The 17,681-nt window shown below is 34.4% G+C and overlaps 1 protein-coding gene across 2 annotated transcripts; it reads right to left on the reverse strand.

Annotated features, from left to right (window-relative positions):
• Window positions 1-2,500: 2,500 nt before the first annotated feature.
• On the reverse strand, window positions 2,501-12,171 carry LOC121419195 (cytochrome c oxidase assembly protein COX20, mitochondrial-like). Of its 2 annotated transcripts, XM_041613550.1 has the most exons (5): window positions 12,045-12,123; window positions 5,713-5,734; window positions 5,151-5,268; window positions 4,479-4,542; window positions 2,501-3,858 (listed from the first exon to the last, which is right to left on the reverse strand). In XM_041613550.1, exons 1-5 carry the CDS (start codon window positions 12,056-12,058, stop codon window positions 3,747-3,749), a joined length of 330 nt encoding a protein of 109 aa, XP_041469484.1. In that variant the 5' UTR covers window positions 12,059-12,123; the 3' UTR covers window positions 2,501-3,746. The 2 variants fall into 2 exon arrangements, with proteins under 2 accessions (XP_041469484.1, XP_041469485.1); XM_041613551.1 differs by lacking the exon at window positions 5,713-5,734 and having other exon boundaries at window positions 12,045-12,171.
• Between the last annotated feature and the right edge of the window lie 5,510 nt (window positions 12,172-17,681).

Genomic DNA, 17,681 nt, shown 5'->3' on the forward strand with positions numbered 1-17,681 from the left:
GTCAAGTCCACCACAGAAAAATTATGATTTCAATAAATAGAGAAAAATCAAATTAACAAAACGCTAAAAATTTCATCAAAATTGGATGTAAAATAAGAAAGTTATGACATTTTAAAGTTTCGCTTAGTTTTTCACAAAACGGTGATATGCACAACTCAGTGACATGCAAATAAGAGAGTCGATGATGTCCCTCACTCACTATTTCTTTTGTTTTTTATTGTTTGAATTGTACAATATATATTTTTTTTACAGATTTGACAATAAGGACCAACTTGACTGAACCATATAGTATTAAAACAATGCTAATTCCACATGTTCAGGGAGGAATTAATCCCTTTTTTTACATCCGTTTTGATTAAATTTTAAGTGTGATGCTTGTTGAATTTTTCTCTTTTTTCAAATCAACTTATGGTTGGGTTGAATTTGTCTTTTAAAGACAAGGCACAAACTACTGTAATGGTCACTCCATTATCCTTAAGCAAACTCTTGGTTCTTAAATGAAGTGCTAATAATATAATACTTGCATGTATTATGCAAGTCAGAAGTTAGATTGTATCTGCTAATCCATCAATTAAACTTGTATTTCATTTGAACATTAAATTATAATTCACATTGACTGTGATAAAGTTAATTCTCAGTTCCTGACAACCTGAAAGAGGCTTGTACACAAACTGGATTCTAGGTGTACAGTATGGTACTTAATTCATTACATACCAGTTGAAAGAGTACCACCCCCCCCCCATTACAGGGTAAACATCCATAACATTGAATTAATTTATTGGAAATAGTCCTATTCAGAAAGGAGCTTTGTACTACAAGTATAGGTAGTCATAATATATTTTACTTTGAAATGAGCTTCCTGTAGCAAAAATAAGAACATGTTGTCTGTACAATATACATGCTGGACATGTAACACGTTCACATTTTATTCACCAATCTGAACATCATAATGCATAGTGTTAATGGCATTTACATTGTAAATGAGCTGTAAGAACATGCTGCCTATATGGTATCTATATTGGGAATGTTCAAACTATGTTTGTATTGAGTTTTGTATGAAGGAGTGTATCATGAATGGTCTTGTCAGATGTTTTATCTGACAAAGTAATTTGATAGTAACCATAGCAACTGTGCTTCTCATCAAATAAAAATCCAGGGGAGCGTTGTCAGATCTGTCTACATCAGATTAAAAAAGTTGACGAATCACTCCCCTTGCCAATATTCACTGCGTTGGGGTGCATATGAATGCCCCCAACTATTAAACCAAATTTTAAAAGAATTAATTCAATGCTATACTGCTAGTAGCATAGGCTACCTAGCATTCATCATGATTTTTTACAGTGAAATTCTTCATGCAGTCAAGTCAACTTTGTTGGCATAGGAAGGAAATTGGGCAAACTTTTAAATGAACCTCAATCACTGCTCTCTAAATAAAGAGTTAAAATTGAAAGGAAAAATGTGTCCTCCTGTAGAGGCTGAGAGCAATTCAACATTTATCATTCTCGAGTTTGATTGGCTGAGAATAACATGTATCTGACTGTTAGTCTGTTGGATAGATCAAATTTTGTCTGCTGTTAAGATCTCTGACAAGTCATTCATGAAACCCCTTCTTGATAAAAGTACATTTTTATTTTGTAATCTCTTATTAGATCTCAGAACATTAAAATTTTACAAACTGTATAACACAGTCTCGCCCTTGTCTTATTAGAGCTTCAATAATGATGATGTAACACTGGGAGTTGTTTGAAAGGAGCCGGATCGAGCTGGTTTATTTGATCCCACGCTAAACTAAGTTATGCCCTAATCTGAATCTGTTAGCCAGCTGCACTGGCCGCACATAAACATTGTTAGCCTTCCAGAGTGCTCAACAGTAAGCCCAGTCACATCTTTCAGATTGTTAAGTCAAAACCTTTATTTCAATGTGTAATTAATGCATTGTAACAACGTTATGCAATGCTGCCACATAACCGGTTGTAACAGGGCCTCTGTTAGTGCACTGTTAGCGCGAACAAAGTTTCTGTGCCGTCAGTATGGATGGGTGTTTCATAAAGCTATTCGTAAGTTAAGAGCGACTTTAAGAACGACTGGTGAACCTTTCTTGTTGATGGTTGATTCATTGGCAATGGTTTAGCGTGTATATAAGAAAGAATCACCAGTCGTTCTTAAAGTCGCTCTTAACTTACAAACAGCTTTATGAAACAGCCCCCTGGTTTCACAGAATGGTTGAATAATAAGGGTTTAAAACTCTTGAATCAGTACACCATGTCTCAGCAACCTTTCACTGTCCCTTTTAGTGATACCCTCAAAATGGTCAAATATATTATTGCATTTCATGAACAAACACAAACTTTGTAATTCTTTACTAAAACGTTCACAAGCAAAGTACCTTATATCAAAGATTGTGAATCAAGGATTTAAGGACAGGATATTTACTTGAGTGCAAATTATTGGAACATAATCAAATATTGAATTTTTATAAGGCTAATTTTGATCGCTCTGGTATGCAAATTATGATATTGGCACAGTGCTAACTCCAACAAGCTTGTCCAATGTCCTTTTGCCATTATTCATGAGCTTTATAATTTGAATTGCGTTTTTACCAATATTACATAAATTACAAGTTGGTACTAAAAACTAGGATCCTGAAAAAAAAATCACAACAGTACAACGGTGTGCTGAGTCGAAGATTAAAGCCAAGTTAAGTAGCATGTTACAAATTCCATTGTTACACTTCAGAACCCATCAATGCTTTTTGCATAAATTACAAGAGATACAGCTTCTTCCTAACAACTCTCTGATTTGCATGAGGTTCCATGCAAAAAATTACAATCAGATGGTAATCTTTAAGTTTTTGTACAAGGTTCTGGGGGAAAAAATGGGGAGGGAGGGGGACTAAATCCCCTCACCCTCTGGTTCCGCAGCCCCTGAACCAATGAGTACTACTGATATACTGTAACTTGTAAGCTTGAAATACATGGAAAGGGAAAATGATCAGAGAATGATATAAACTAGCAGTTAAATTAATAGTCTCTGCATCAGAGCTACATATTATGAAGCAGATCTGAACCATATTGTTGAATTCATTAATTTCAATTTACTTCTCTATGCCATCTATCCTGTGTTTAAATTGAACCAAATAATCACATTATTTTAAAGACAAACATTGTACAGGGATATGTGAAAAATTGTGAGCAAGTGATTAAAAATTAGAAATTGAAAAAAAAATGACAGGAAATCAATAAAGAATTTTGTTCCCAAATATTAACTCAGATTTGTCACTTTTGCATGGTCCTCTGCATGGATATCAAAATGACATAGTCACAATATAAACTGATACGATAAAACTACAATGCATAATATACAATTTTCAGATATAATTTGTAAGATCAAGAACCAGTTCAAGAAAGTTAATACTGAGAATGGGGTCTATGAGAATTATATTGTCTGTTCATATCATTATTGTGAAGATTTAGTGGAATCAACCAGTGGCATAGACTGCTTGATATACCAGTATGAGCACTTCAACATTAAGGTACTTTCTCACAAATACCTAAAACACCTGGAGAATACATGATAAAGTTCTTTTGAGGTTTATCATACTTTCAAATGCCATACAAATTATTGTTAACCTCTTTAGGGGATAAGAATTTACCTTTACAAACTTATCACCTCTTATCATGATTCGCACACATATTTTGAATTATATGTCATGTACACTGTGGCAGTTAACATATAATAGGTAGATATCATCTCTCTGGTTTATATTGATGTGAAACTTCCCTAGGTTCAAGTCCTTGAAGCTCTCGAAACCTCCGCTGCTGGATGGTCATTTTTGCACGGTTATATCTGCAGTAGGTGCTGCAAAACATAAACAAGTTGGGCTTAATAGCATTGGAGAAGACTGTTAAAAATTCAAATAAAAAAAACAATACCAAAAGTCTGAAACTAATATTTATCTTTGTGTTTCTCTTTGCTTTTTGACACAAATATTGTTGGAAGAAAAAGTTAAATTATACCTTGATGGAAAGCTCATGAGCTTGTAACACGATTTAAGTGTTACCAGAGTACTTACTGCTCTGAACACTTCAGTCTGTGAGCCTTGAAAATGGGCTCTATTGTGCCTCACACTGCCCCAAGTTTTCATAATATGTGCATTGTGTGTTGATTTTTTTTCTACTACTTTTTCGAAGACTAATATGTTGCTTTCAATTTTACCTCCATAATTGACAAACAAAGCATATGGATGCAGAAGATTCTGTTTTCAATCGTCTTCAACATATTCTTCACAAGACACTTTGAACTTGCTACCTGTAGCAACCAGAGAATGTATCTATTTTATCTTAAATATCATTTTTATTGTGACTGTTTACACAGCTTTTGAAATACATACATTTTCTTTTTTTTAATAGTAACTTTTCATAGAAGTAATCTATGTTTTTACAACATCAAAGACACCACAGTATATTGTGGAAACTTACAACGAGCTTAAGGTGACTGCAATGAATGATAGGACACCCATATCTGTTGAGCGCTTCACACGGCCTAAAGTGAAAAATCATATAGAAAAGGTCATTTTGATGTGAAGTATTCAGATTTTTAATACCATCAGGTGGGAGGGATAAAGTTTAAACTTTGAATATGACATTTTTGCCAAGAATCTGTAAAAATATAAAGCAAGTGGTGATATAATATTTGTAGAAGTCCATGAAGAGACAATGAACTGAGTGTAGAACTGAAATATTCTTTGGCAAAAGTTTCAAATGGCAGTTCCTATCCTTACAAACACATACACTCAAAATGCAAATTCCATTCCTACAAAATAGTTTATTTTCTAGCTTTTACTGCATTTTTTGCTAAATCTACGTTGTCAAGCAAAACAGTCTATTCAATTTAACACATTGAAAGAATTTAAAAATCTGAATAGATCTATAAATATAAGACATGAACTTTGAATTCTTTTCGTTACATTTATTTCCATTCAGAAGGACTTTGGCACATTTATTTTTGATGTGATATCAATTTAATTAGGAAAGTATGGATTACAGAAAGTTGAAAGTTCTTAAATTTTGCAGTGATTTTAATTTTTTGCTCATTTACTCTAATTCATTTCCATGTTACTATTTTCAGCCTGGACTCCTCCAAATACTTACTTGTAAATAGAAATGTAGCCAGCCCAACACCGAACCCTCCACCTATACCATATAGGAATGCAGTTCTCATGCACGGTACTCTATGGAACTCTCCTGTTACACGAGACAACCAAGATTCCTAGCGGGGAAAAGAAACCATTACAATTAGCTTGGCCATCTACTGCATAGTATAACATTTTCATGTACAACACAAACATAAGTTGATAATATAGCTGGTAGGAGATTCCAGTTGACATCATTCAGAAACTGAAGGGGAATCCAACCCAAATTGAAAGTTGTTTTTAGAGGTAAAATAAAAATACAACAAATAGCTTAAAAAAATAAGAAAAGCAGAAGGTGAACAATATCAGACAAACAATATGAAGGAAGTTATGAATTTGATAAATTGTCATCACTATAACCTGTAAAGACTTTAAATTGGCCACAATGGTGATGTCATAGTGATGGCAAAGGACTATTGTTCCATTTACTCCCATAAATGAAATATCTGAAAAGCCTTTTTGTTTTCAACAATTTTACTTCAAATTATATTTTTCTTTCATAAGGACAAAAAATATGTTACCTGTGTCAGATCATTACTGCCCCTGGTATGGAGAATATGTAAAAAGGAGAAAACCATAAATCCCTGATAATTAAGTACATGGCCTTTGGTCCTACCTCTTATCCTATTTTTTTTTTACCAAGATGCCCATTTGACATCTACAGTCTTAGCAATTTCAATATTACAACAGTCATAACTTTCTTGTTGCTTGCAATATTACAACAGTCATAACTTTCTTGTTGCTTGTCTGATTTCTTTCAAACTTAATAATTCAGCCATATATTTCTCCTGTCTCACATAACATTATACGACCAGTTTCCTTTTAAAACATTATGTTAGGATTTTTTCAAGTGGTTCATATATGATTTTCTGAATGATTCTGATAAGCAAACGTTTTTCATTGTTTTACTTTAAATACTTTGCATATGTTTCGTAGTGCAACATATGTTCAAAGAAGTGTTAATAACTCTGTATGTTTTTGTTATGCAGGGGTCCCTTGTAAAACAGTATCACAATTACTGATGCAACTTACCTTTTGAATAAACTGGAATGAACATTTAAAAAAAATGAAATCCCCCCTGAAAAAAAGACGGGGGAGGAGGATGACAAGTGATATTATCATCTAAGTGTTAATGGGTACTACATAGGATGTGATCATCAAAGTTGTTGGCTGCCTTAGTATAAAGTCCCTAGTTTTCTGCATTATGGAAACTAGAAAAAATATCACCCAATTTGGGTTTGACAACTTGCCATGCTTGCCACTCATACACCAAACTTCTGAATTAGTCACATTTTTAATAACTTTATAACCATCATTACAGAAATGTATGAATGTGATCGATGGTTCCATGATATTTGCTCTGGCAACAATTGCACCAAAGGAAAATCTGCACATGAAATCTAACAAAACCAAATAAACCCTAAGCTATTTCTGAACCAAAATTTTATTATGATCAGAACAGACCTAAGTAAACTCTAAATCCTATGCCCTCTCGCTCTGATATATTAAGAAAAGAGCAAAATTTGCAGTCTGAGCAAATGTTGTGTCCCCTGTGACATCCCGACTCGAAATGTGGACATATATATGCCAAAAGAAATTAAACACATAGGGAATAGAATCCCCAAGGACCTTGTGGGGGGGGGGGGTACTTGGATTATGAATGGATGGGGGTGTGAGGCTCGGGGCTTGTGGATAGGTACCCATGTCTAAGGATTTTTCTCAAAATACGTACCCATGCCTAAGGATTTTCTTTAAAATATAGACCCATTTCCACACATCCCCACCACAAAACAAGGTAAAAGTGATTTTGTGTCTCGCCCACTTATGAAACTAACCAGAAATATGTTGATTTGTGAGGGCATGCAACGGAATTCTGACTGCAGCATAAGCTGCCCGTCCCCTAAGTCCATCTACCATCCAAGTTTGGTTGAAAAGTGACTTACAGAACTTGCGGAGTTATGCGTCATTAGATTTGTGACAGACGACATTTGGATCCTCTACTCTCGCCTTCATCTCTGGTGGGTGAGACAAAAATTACATGTAGGCCTACTGTATATATATACTTGGATTCATCCCCAAGAAAAGTAAACAGAGTGCGTATCACAGCACACAAACCAATAAAGTGGCAAATTTTGAAGGCATCGTACTTAAGACTAAGAGATACAGAACCAGTCAACATTCTTTGACTACCTGTTTCACCAGAGATCCATAGATTTAGTGAACCGAATCTTTTGTTCTCTGGTGAAACAGGTAGTCAAATAATGGTGACTGGAAGTGTATATTCCAATATAGATCTACAGCAGTGAGACACAAGTTTGTAAAATTGCATTTGCGCTCTTTTCAGTGGCCAACTGGCCACTAACAATGACATTTCTGGGGCTTTTCCTGGGGATTCTGTGTCTGTTTTGTTTTTCAGAAATGGACCCATGTCTAATGATTATTCAGTTAAAAAATAGGACACATGGCTAAGAATTTCTTGCAACAGCAAGACCCATGGCCATGTCTAAGGACTCTTGAAAAAAAAAACCCACTGGAGCGGCACGTCCCCGTATGCGATATTCATGTGAGTACCACCCCCTCCCCCCCTCAGAAACCTCTCTCCACCACTCATTCAATGAACACATGCGAGGTAAGTATGCTAGGAAAGAGTTCCATATGCACCCCCCAAAAAAAAAAATAACAAAAGATTGATGAGACTTCCGGTTCGTTCACTTCAGATTTTTCTATAATTTTTTTTACTGTTGCTTACCTTAATTGGGACTTCAACTCACCTCGTATTATCTGCAGTCAAGACCTTTTTCGATATGCTAGCAAGAAGCGCTGATACCAGGTTCTTTAACGATCATCAGCCGATGGTTTGACTAGTCTTGACTCACAGACCCTTTACTAACTAAATAAACCAATGTCTACATGGACAATTACACGCACTAGATCCTGCTCGAAATTTGATGGAATAATTATAAAGCCACATGTATTTCCACTCCCCCATCATATGTTCTATATTAGGGCTAGATATATCATTCTTAACCTTCTCCATGTTTTTTTTTCAATTTTAGTGGGGGGTGCATATGGAACTCTTACTGTATGCTATATCAAACCTTGCAAAATGCATGTCGTTTGGCAATGGATTTTAATATTTTCCTTCATCACACTAATGTGGGGGAATAAAACGCCCCAAAACTTTTGATACTTACAAAAACTACATTACTTGTAAGTTATTCGATAACAACAATAGAAATGTGAATTTTTCTGATCATACAGTATCGATTCAAGTCGTCAGCGCATAATCACTCACACAACATGCGAGGTTAGTAATACTAACCTCGCACAACGCATGTGGTTTCATAGTGGACTTTGACGTTTTCATTCATCACACGAATGTGAGGGAATGAAAAACGCCAAACATTTCAGTATTTCTCCACTTTGGAATTTTGTTTTAATGATTTAAGTTTGTTTTAAAAATGAATTGGAAATTATTTATAAAAGTGTTTTTATCGCTTACCTCCAAGTCTCAACCAGGATACTCCGTTCGATCCGTCCTTAATACTGCGGTGGAAAGTACGCAAACAACAATCGAAAAGCAATTTTTCGCAATTCTCAATTCAAGTCGTCAGCGCATAATAGGAAATTGTACCAAAAATCAACAGGTTGCATCTCATGTATATACTTATTGGTAAAGTACGCCATCTTTTGACAAGATGATGATGAAAGTGGATTGAACGAGCAAAAAATAATGCTGATCGCCTAGAATGCAGCTAGCTTGCAACACCGTAAACAAAGGTACGGTAGGCACTTAAGAACCAAGTTTGAAAGGACACTCGTAAAATTACGTCACTCTCGCGATGAATATTCATTAGATCGTGGTCGTGCGTGTTCAATAAAAACTCTCTGCATGCATGCACTCAGTGTGTATTGAACACGCACGACCACGATCTAATGAATATTCATCGGCGAGAGTGACATAATTTTACGAGTATCCTTTCAAACTTGGTTCTTAAGTGCCTGCCGGCTTTGAAATAATATCGCGCGCCCTCTTTAGGCAAAAGTTGATATCAACGCTGATCAAGAGGCATCTACGTGAAGATCATGAAAAATGCTCTTATTTTATTAAAAAAAACAGCAAAGAGAATTCAACAAACGATCCATATGGTTCGGTAAGTGTCATAGCATAAATATAATGCTTAGCTACAATGTATTGTAAAGTCATAGTTATTTTAGTAAAAAGGGTGTGAAAGATTCGCGTGCACCAGGTGCATATGAATCCTTCACACACAAGACGATTTGAAACCATGAGTGGCGCATAATAGGAAATTGTACAAAAAAAATCAACAGGTCGCATCTCATGTAAAAACTAATAGGTGAAGTACGTCAATTTTTGACTGCAAAAAACAAGACCCAGTTAGAGGAAAAAAATGCTGAGCGCCTAGAACGTTCCAATGGTAAACAAGCAAGCGTGACTATGATTCACGTGCCCTCTCACAGCTCTCTATATCACTAGCTATATTACATGATTTTTTTTTTTTTTAAATACAGACAAATTATACATCACTTGAAAGGTTTTTTCAAGGCAAATTCAATGGTGAAGACCAAATTACAATTGGAGCACCATAACTGAAGCTATGGCCTCTTAAAGGGACGCTATACGCAGAACTTTTCTGCCACCCAAGACAAGTACCCATTGGGTGACAGATCTACAGGTACTTGTAGATCTAAGAAACTTCCATACTTTTTTTTCATGTAGGTTACTAAGTTAATTTGACTAAAATGCAACACAAGAGGTGATCTTGTAGAGCATGGCTGTGTTACCTTCATATTTTTCTTATTCAAACAGCTTCTACATGTATTTGTGAAAATATAGTATACAAGAAGAAAGATAACAAATTAGAATAAGACAAGAGAAATGCATGGAACGCTTTGCGTTGTTAAAAAAATTAATCAACTCTTGGGGGTCTCATTCCTCAACAGACTTTAATCAGAAAATAAAAATGAATGTCCCACTATACTTCCCGGTATCTGTAAGATTTATATCATTCAAAAGTAGAAAATTAAGTTTTGCAAGTAATTTTTTTTTTCTTTCTGTTTGTCCATGTTCACTCTTTATTCTGTATAATTACCATGATGTCTCTTTTTGTTTGCAAATCTGAGAATGCGAGATCAGACAGCTGGAGCTGCAACAGTAGCTAGAAATGTTCTCCACTGCTTAGAATTATAGAATATATTAACATTAAATATATTGGAATATATAAAGTTAAAAAGCAACTTGAAGTCTCTGACATTATCTGAATTTCTACTACATTTAAAATCACATTTACAAAATAATCTCCCTCCTAGTAAACATAATCAAACAGGGACCCATTATTGTGTACATCATGTGAATTGATGAGACAGCTTATTGATATGATGACACAAAACAACAGAATATAGATCATTTTAATACCAGTACCAGGCAGCAGTCAATGCATGGTCTGCGCCTGTACACCATGAAAAAAAAATGAGACTGGAATTAAACGTGCTTTAATTCCCACCTGTTTTTTTTTTCTTGAAATATTAAGTTGAAATTATCATTAATTTATCATCAATACACATAATTCATGCAGAAATCAAATGCACAACTTATCACCTACAACTAATTTCAATGGGTTTAACAATAACATACATGCATCAAGTACCACACCCACGGCCACCACGCCCACTCACTCCTTTCGGTCAGCCATGGCACCAAAATCACACTCTAGGCAGCACAACATGGGCTTGCATTCGCCTCTTGCGCAGCTATGCGACACATTCTTATATATCAAAATTAGATTTTCTGATACAAATACACTTCAAAGAATTAATTTATATCTGATATTTGACTGTTCCCTGGGAAATTTTCTGTTTATACGGCTTTGAAGTAAGAAAATAGAAACACGATTTACCGTAAGTGTCCAAAAAACTCCTTTTTTTAACGAAAAACATTGCCGATATTGAACTGAAATCGTCACTAACTTGTAGAAGAAAGTCTGCCGATTTTAATGATACATAACACATGGTTATTTGATGCCCCTAGAGGGTGTCAACAAGTAAAAGTAACTTGCAAGATTAACCCGGTTCTGGAGTCATATTTTCCAAAATGGCGACTTCCATCGTGTGACGACGGACAGGTGGTGCTCTCGAAAACGGCCTTAAAAACAACATTTTGGCGATGCAAATGTGAGTAAATTGACTAGAAATAAGAAGTTTAGATATAATAGAAAAAGATCGTAACATTTTATGAAAAAAGGATTTGAAATGTTGATACACTGGCTCAATGAATTTTGCCCATTTTGTGTGTTGGCAGAATAGGAAATGTGTTAAACGCGAACCCGTTGCGATCGCTAATATCACTATCAGCTAGATCATACGCAAAAAGTCCAAATGTGAGATTCCACCTTTTGCAGCATCGAGATCAGAGTAATTTATATCATCATTTTTGTAGAAAGACCAAGGGCGAAACATGGCTTCGTATCGTTCGGGAATTTGTTTATGTTAAGTTTTTTTAATTTAGAAAATTGTGATGACATTATCAATGTAAGATCTAGTCAGAGTGTCTAAATAACAAAAAATTCCCTGGAAGTACTTTTTCAGGTGTTGTGCCTTGTACTTTCCTGTGCACTAAACCCGAGTTGGAACCTTTAAGGCTTTATTTATGCTCTTTTAGTTTAGTCTTTGCTCTCCACGCACCATCGCGAACAACTCAGTCTACTGTCACTGACGTAAATATACATTGATGGGACTGAACGAAAAATAAATACAATTGCGTACAACCTTTGGTGACACATTGCAAAAGTTATTACTTATTTACTTAGTAACTTTTCCATTATTTGTCACTCACACTTTGATTGTCATCGTTGTCGATCCCAGCCATGATGCCGAACTATAACTGATTCACCAAGTAAATGAGGGAAGATTTGTCTAGCAGCGGCAGAAGTTGCGACTTGCGTAATATGAGTACCAGGGGTGTCCAGAAGTAGACAAAATAAAAGCAAATTAAATTTTATCACTACACTGCAGTAGTGCCATAGAGATTTAGATTTAGATTTTAGATTTAGATTTATTCATTTTCCGTTCACAAAGCACAACAAAATCAAACAATATATAGTCAATTTTAAAGTACAACATCAATCGAAATAAAGTATAAACAATGAGAACTAATGCAAACTAAAGTTACTTTGACTATAATAACTATATAAAACAGAACGGAGGGGCTTGCCAAGAAAAGCGAAGCTTGTATGGGAGGCAAGCCCCCGTAACTTAGTTTCAATACGTATATTACAATACTATAGTATAAAGGAGAGACGGAAGACAGTTTAAAAGGAGGCTATATACAAAATATCGAAGGTAACAACGAAAGAGTGAACCAAATTAGAATAAATTATACTAGTAATAACAATAAAAATAATAATAAAAAAAAAAAAACATGGTTACAATAATTGTGATTATGAGGGAGGAACAGAGAGGCAAATGTAGGGAGAGAGAAAGGGTGCAGGTACAATTGGAGGTGCAAAGAGGAGCATGGCATTTTTTTGTGTATGGTTTTGGTTATATGGTAGATTGACTTGTTTGTGTAAAGTATTGGCAAATAAGCATCTTTTTAAGGTTATGTTTAAAAATTGTGATGCTTGGGGATTCCTTAAAGGCGTTGGGCAAGGAATTCCAGTATACGGGACCAGAAAAGACAAAAGAATTTTTTGCAAGTAAAGTTCGGGTTGGAGGTAGGTGATAAGAGTTTCGTTGTCTTGTAGGATAATCGTGTACAGATGAGTTTTTGCAGAACATAATTGAAAAAATTGCGGGGAGATCATCTTTATTTAGTTTGTACATAAATTGGCCAAGTTGGAACAGATATATATCATTAACTTTAAGGATTTTGTTTTCAAAAAATAATTTATCTGTGTGACATCTGAAATGTGTATGAAATATTATCCTAAGTGCTTTTTTCTGTAACAAAAGTATCCTATGTAATTGTGTTTGAATTGCACAACCCCATGCCAAAATACCGTAATTAATGTATGGTAATATTAAGGTGTGATATAGTGTAAGTAGTGTACGAGATGGAAGAAAAAATTTGAGCCTGTTGATAATTCCAATATTTCTTGAAATTGTTTTGGATATATTATCGATGTGTGGTTTCCATGATAATTCATTATCAATAAGTACACCTAAGAATTTTGTTTCAGAAACATTTTCAAGGACAGTGTTTTCAAAAATGAGATTGTCGGGCAAACTATTTATTCTATTACTAAATAACATGTAATTGGTCTTTTGTAAGTTAAGTGAGAGTTTATTTGCCTTGATCCATTCAGTCACATGCATGAGTTCAGAGTTAACGATCCTAATAAGTTGGTATATGTTATCAGGAGAAAAGAAAATGTTGGAATCATCGGCAAAGAGTATGAATGAAAGTAAATTTGAAGTTTTGTGGATGTCATTGATTTACAGTGCTTATCAAAAAAAGTTTACACTTTGAAAAGCCCTGGGAATTAAAAAACGTTCAACATGTTGGTAATTTTTTTTCACATATATTCTTGGGTTTGGGTCTCATCTATTTAATGAAAGTAAAAGTTTTGACAGAATGTTACACTTGAGTAAGCACTGTCCATTTTTGTAAAGCTCGCAGAAATGCTCGGTTTCAAGCTGTGTCAAGGGGAAAGGGCGAAATCAAACTTACCCTAAGAAACATTTTTCATACATTTCCCTTGCACTTTTAGTCAATTGAAACAAAACGGATACATTCAAGCATTTTGTAACAATTTTGCCACCCAAATTAAATGTCAACACATAGTGTTGCACAACTTTTACCCTTTTTGTGCCTGCTGGATCTGAGGATATAACTGAATCTGAACAAAAGTTTATATCAGACATCTCCAGCATTTTTTTTATCATTTAAAGTGGGGCAAGCCCCCCCCCCCCCATTCCTCCTAGGAAAAATTCCTTTTCTTTAAAATGTAAAATGCCATATTTTCAAAATGAAATGTGCCCTTTTTCCAAAATGAAATACCTTTTTGAAGTAAAACAAAATACATTTTAGGTTAGAAAATCACAATTTCTTTTGGCTCGCGCTTCGCGCTCGCATAAATTATTGTTAAGTATAAGGTATTCGTCCTGTTCATGGTTACAAAAATGCATAGAATGTACTTTTTTTAGGTTGGAGTATTTAACATTTTTGGCTGGTGTTTCGCTTGCATCAATTATTGTTTAATGTACTCATTCTGTTCCTGGTTGTGCTTAGAATATCCAGTTTTTAGGTGAGAAAATCACAATTTTCCAGCTCGCGCCTCGCGCTCGCATCTATAATTATTTAGTCAGATACTCATCCTGTTCATACTAAAATGCTTAGAATGTCCAGTTATCGGATTGGAATATTTTGGCTCACGTTTTGCGCTCCCACCAATTATTGTTTGTTAAGGTATAGTCATTCTGTTCCTGGTTAGATAAAATGCCTAGAATGTCAAATTTTCTCGTTAGAATATGACAACTTTCAGCTCTCTTTGCGCTTGCATTATTTAATTGGTGAGATATGTAGCCCATATCCTATTCATAATTCACTAAATGCAGTCTTCAAAAAGAATCCTTTCCTGGTCAGAATATTAAAAATTCGCGTAAAATAATTTTTATCTTAAACTTCTCTCAGCCATTTCATTCGTCACTACATTTCACAGAGGCAGTGGAGCGGGGCGAAGGCGAAGCAAATATAGGTATATCCCTTTTACAAGAGTAGAGGAGAAAGCCATTTGTGGCTCAGAAGGTTGTTTTTATTTAAGTGATTGCACAAAATTACACTTTATTCCGATTTCCATTTTTATGGGACGCGTTGTATAATCACGGGCATACTATTATGCATGGCTTAGAGTTTGTTTATGTTATAATGTTTCAAACAAGAGATGGCGCAACACCGGTTATTGCATTCTAGTGTTAATGGCATGCGTTAGAGCAACATTATAATGTTTGAAACAAAAGCTGGCGCTAGACCAATTATGGCATACCGATTAAAAAATAAAATAATAATGCATGCTTGTGCAAACTTTTGTGTTTGGATCTAGAAATGCAGGACTCATAACAGTCAATCATATAATTCATAAAATTCTTGTTCTGAGTAGAGGATCTGATGTTTAATACTAATTACATCATTAATAATAATAAAAATGATAATGATAATCTTGGAAGAAAAATTACTATCAGTGATCTATATAAATAGAAGGTAAACAACTTTATGGAAATCGGCGTTTGATGAGAATTGTTATCAGAGACTCAAAAATAAATGAGCCCCCCCCCCGTCGCACCATTCTCGTTGAATTTATTTTCATACTTTCTTGGATTGAAATGAAATTGAAGAAAAAATATATATATGGATGTATTAATTCAAGGGCAGTTACTTTGGTCTCCGAGTTTATCACAGATCCGACTTTATATTTTTTCTTTTATACCGAGATTTTCCAACCACTTCTTTTAAAATATAAATTTCTTTTGTTTGTGTATACGAATTAAAAGCAGGAGAGAGAGAGAGAGAGGGAGGGAAAATTTTGACTTAAAACACGAATAGCATTTCGAGAAATGAAAGGAAAGAAAAAAACAAAAGGATAAAAAAAATTCCTAAGTGCCATAATACTCTCAAAATAATGATTACTTGTTTTTTCACAACGTATTATAATAATAATAATATTCCGCATTTATATAGCGCTTAATACATCGGAACGACGTCTCTAAGGGCTTTACAGACATATTATTACCCCGGTCATCGGATCCTTGCATGCCCGTATTATAAACGTCTATTTCATTTAACATCTTTGAAAAAAGGCATTACATAGATTTAACAAAACTTAACACGTGTCCAAGTCTTTTCAATTAAACAATATACAGGGTTTTTTTTGCTCTGAATTATGTATTCTGACAATTCCTATCATTGTGTTGCAGATAGACGCAAGCACTCCGAATGATTCATATTTTAAGTGTAACTACTATCAGATTCAAAGGTTTTTAATATCTTAAACAACACGGTTGTTTAAAGTTTTAAACAACTATTATAAAGTTCTTTACCGTCATGTACGAGCAGGCGCCCCATATGTTATGTAATATAAAATGCATAAATTGAATTAGAACTAGAAATTTCTTTCCATTCAGAGCGGGCGTGAAATAATTTTTCTGTTGATACTGAATGTAAAATAAAAACAGAAATTACATTTTGTTAATTTTCTTTGGCGAAATATGTGGAAGCTGCTGGAAGATGATGTTACAAATAAAACAAAACTATGTTCCAAAAAATTGTTCCAATCATTTATGGATTTTCCTCAAACCTTCGTTGATATTTTTGATATTATTTTTCTGCTAATTTTGAAACAAACTTTTCGTCAAGGTGAACCCCTATAACAGATAATACAGATATCCTTTGAAGCCTCAGTTAATGGTAATATTTGAGAACTGGTTGTTCGACCTACAATTCTATCTCACCCACACAAAGTATTGCATACAAGTATGTAAGGTGTTCAATGCACCAAGCTCTATGGTTAATATGGATAATCAAAAGTATACTGGTAAGCCACTGATCAGTGTGGTAAGCACAGACTAGTTATGTTATAATGTTCCAAACAAAAGATGGCGCTACATCACTTATTGCATTCTAGTGTTAATTGCACACTTTAGAGCTACATTATAATGTTTGAAACAAGAGATGGCGCTAGAGCACTTTTGGCATACCTACACTGCCTGCATGTCCATAGTCTTTTGTTTTGGGAGCTGTAAATGCAGGACTCATAATTATCAAGCACACAATTTATAACATTCTGGCTCTTAAGAAAGATTGTGATGTTTTAATAACGATTATATATCACCGGTAGTAGAAGTAATAATAATACTAATAACAATAATGATGATGATGATGATAATAATAATAATGATAATAAGGGATGGTGCTTCATGACATAGAATGGTTGCGACATTAGATAATATTTCATTCTAAAAATTAGCATATAGAAGTGCAGTGATCTAATTTATAGAAACTCAATTTAAGAGCTTTGTTTTGAAATCAGTATAAATCGGTTTTATACAAATTCGCGTTCAGTGAGAATTATCAGGTGCTCAAAAAGAATTCTTCAATTAAGCACGTCTCCTGCTGAAAATGAATGACCCCCCATCCACCCAGTTCAACATTCTTGTTGTACTTATTTTCATACTTTATTTCATTTGAATAAAAAATGACATAGAATTATTAATTTTAAATGATGTTAGCTAGGTCTACGAGTCTACGACTGTAAGGTTTTTTAATAAAAAAAATTCCAACCACTTATTTTTTAATATAAATTTCTTTCAAAGGTGTATACGAATTGGGTCTATGATAAAGTTATCATGAATAAAAAGCAAGACAGAGAGAGAGAGAGAGAATTCTGACATTAAAGCACTCTGAGTTAAAATAAAGGATGAGAAAAAAGAGGAGAAGAAGGAATAATGATGGAACTTTAGAAAGGGGACGTTTCGG

The sequence above is a fragment of the Lytechinus variegatus genome, chromosome 7, assembly GCF_018143015.1.
Source record: "Lytechinus variegatus isolate NC3 chromosome 7, Lvar_3.0, whole genome shotgun sequence".
In the NCBI taxonomy this organism is placed as follows: Eukaryota; Metazoa; Echinodermata; class Echinoidea; order Temnopleuroida; family Toxopneustidae; genus Lytechinus; species Lytechinus variegatus.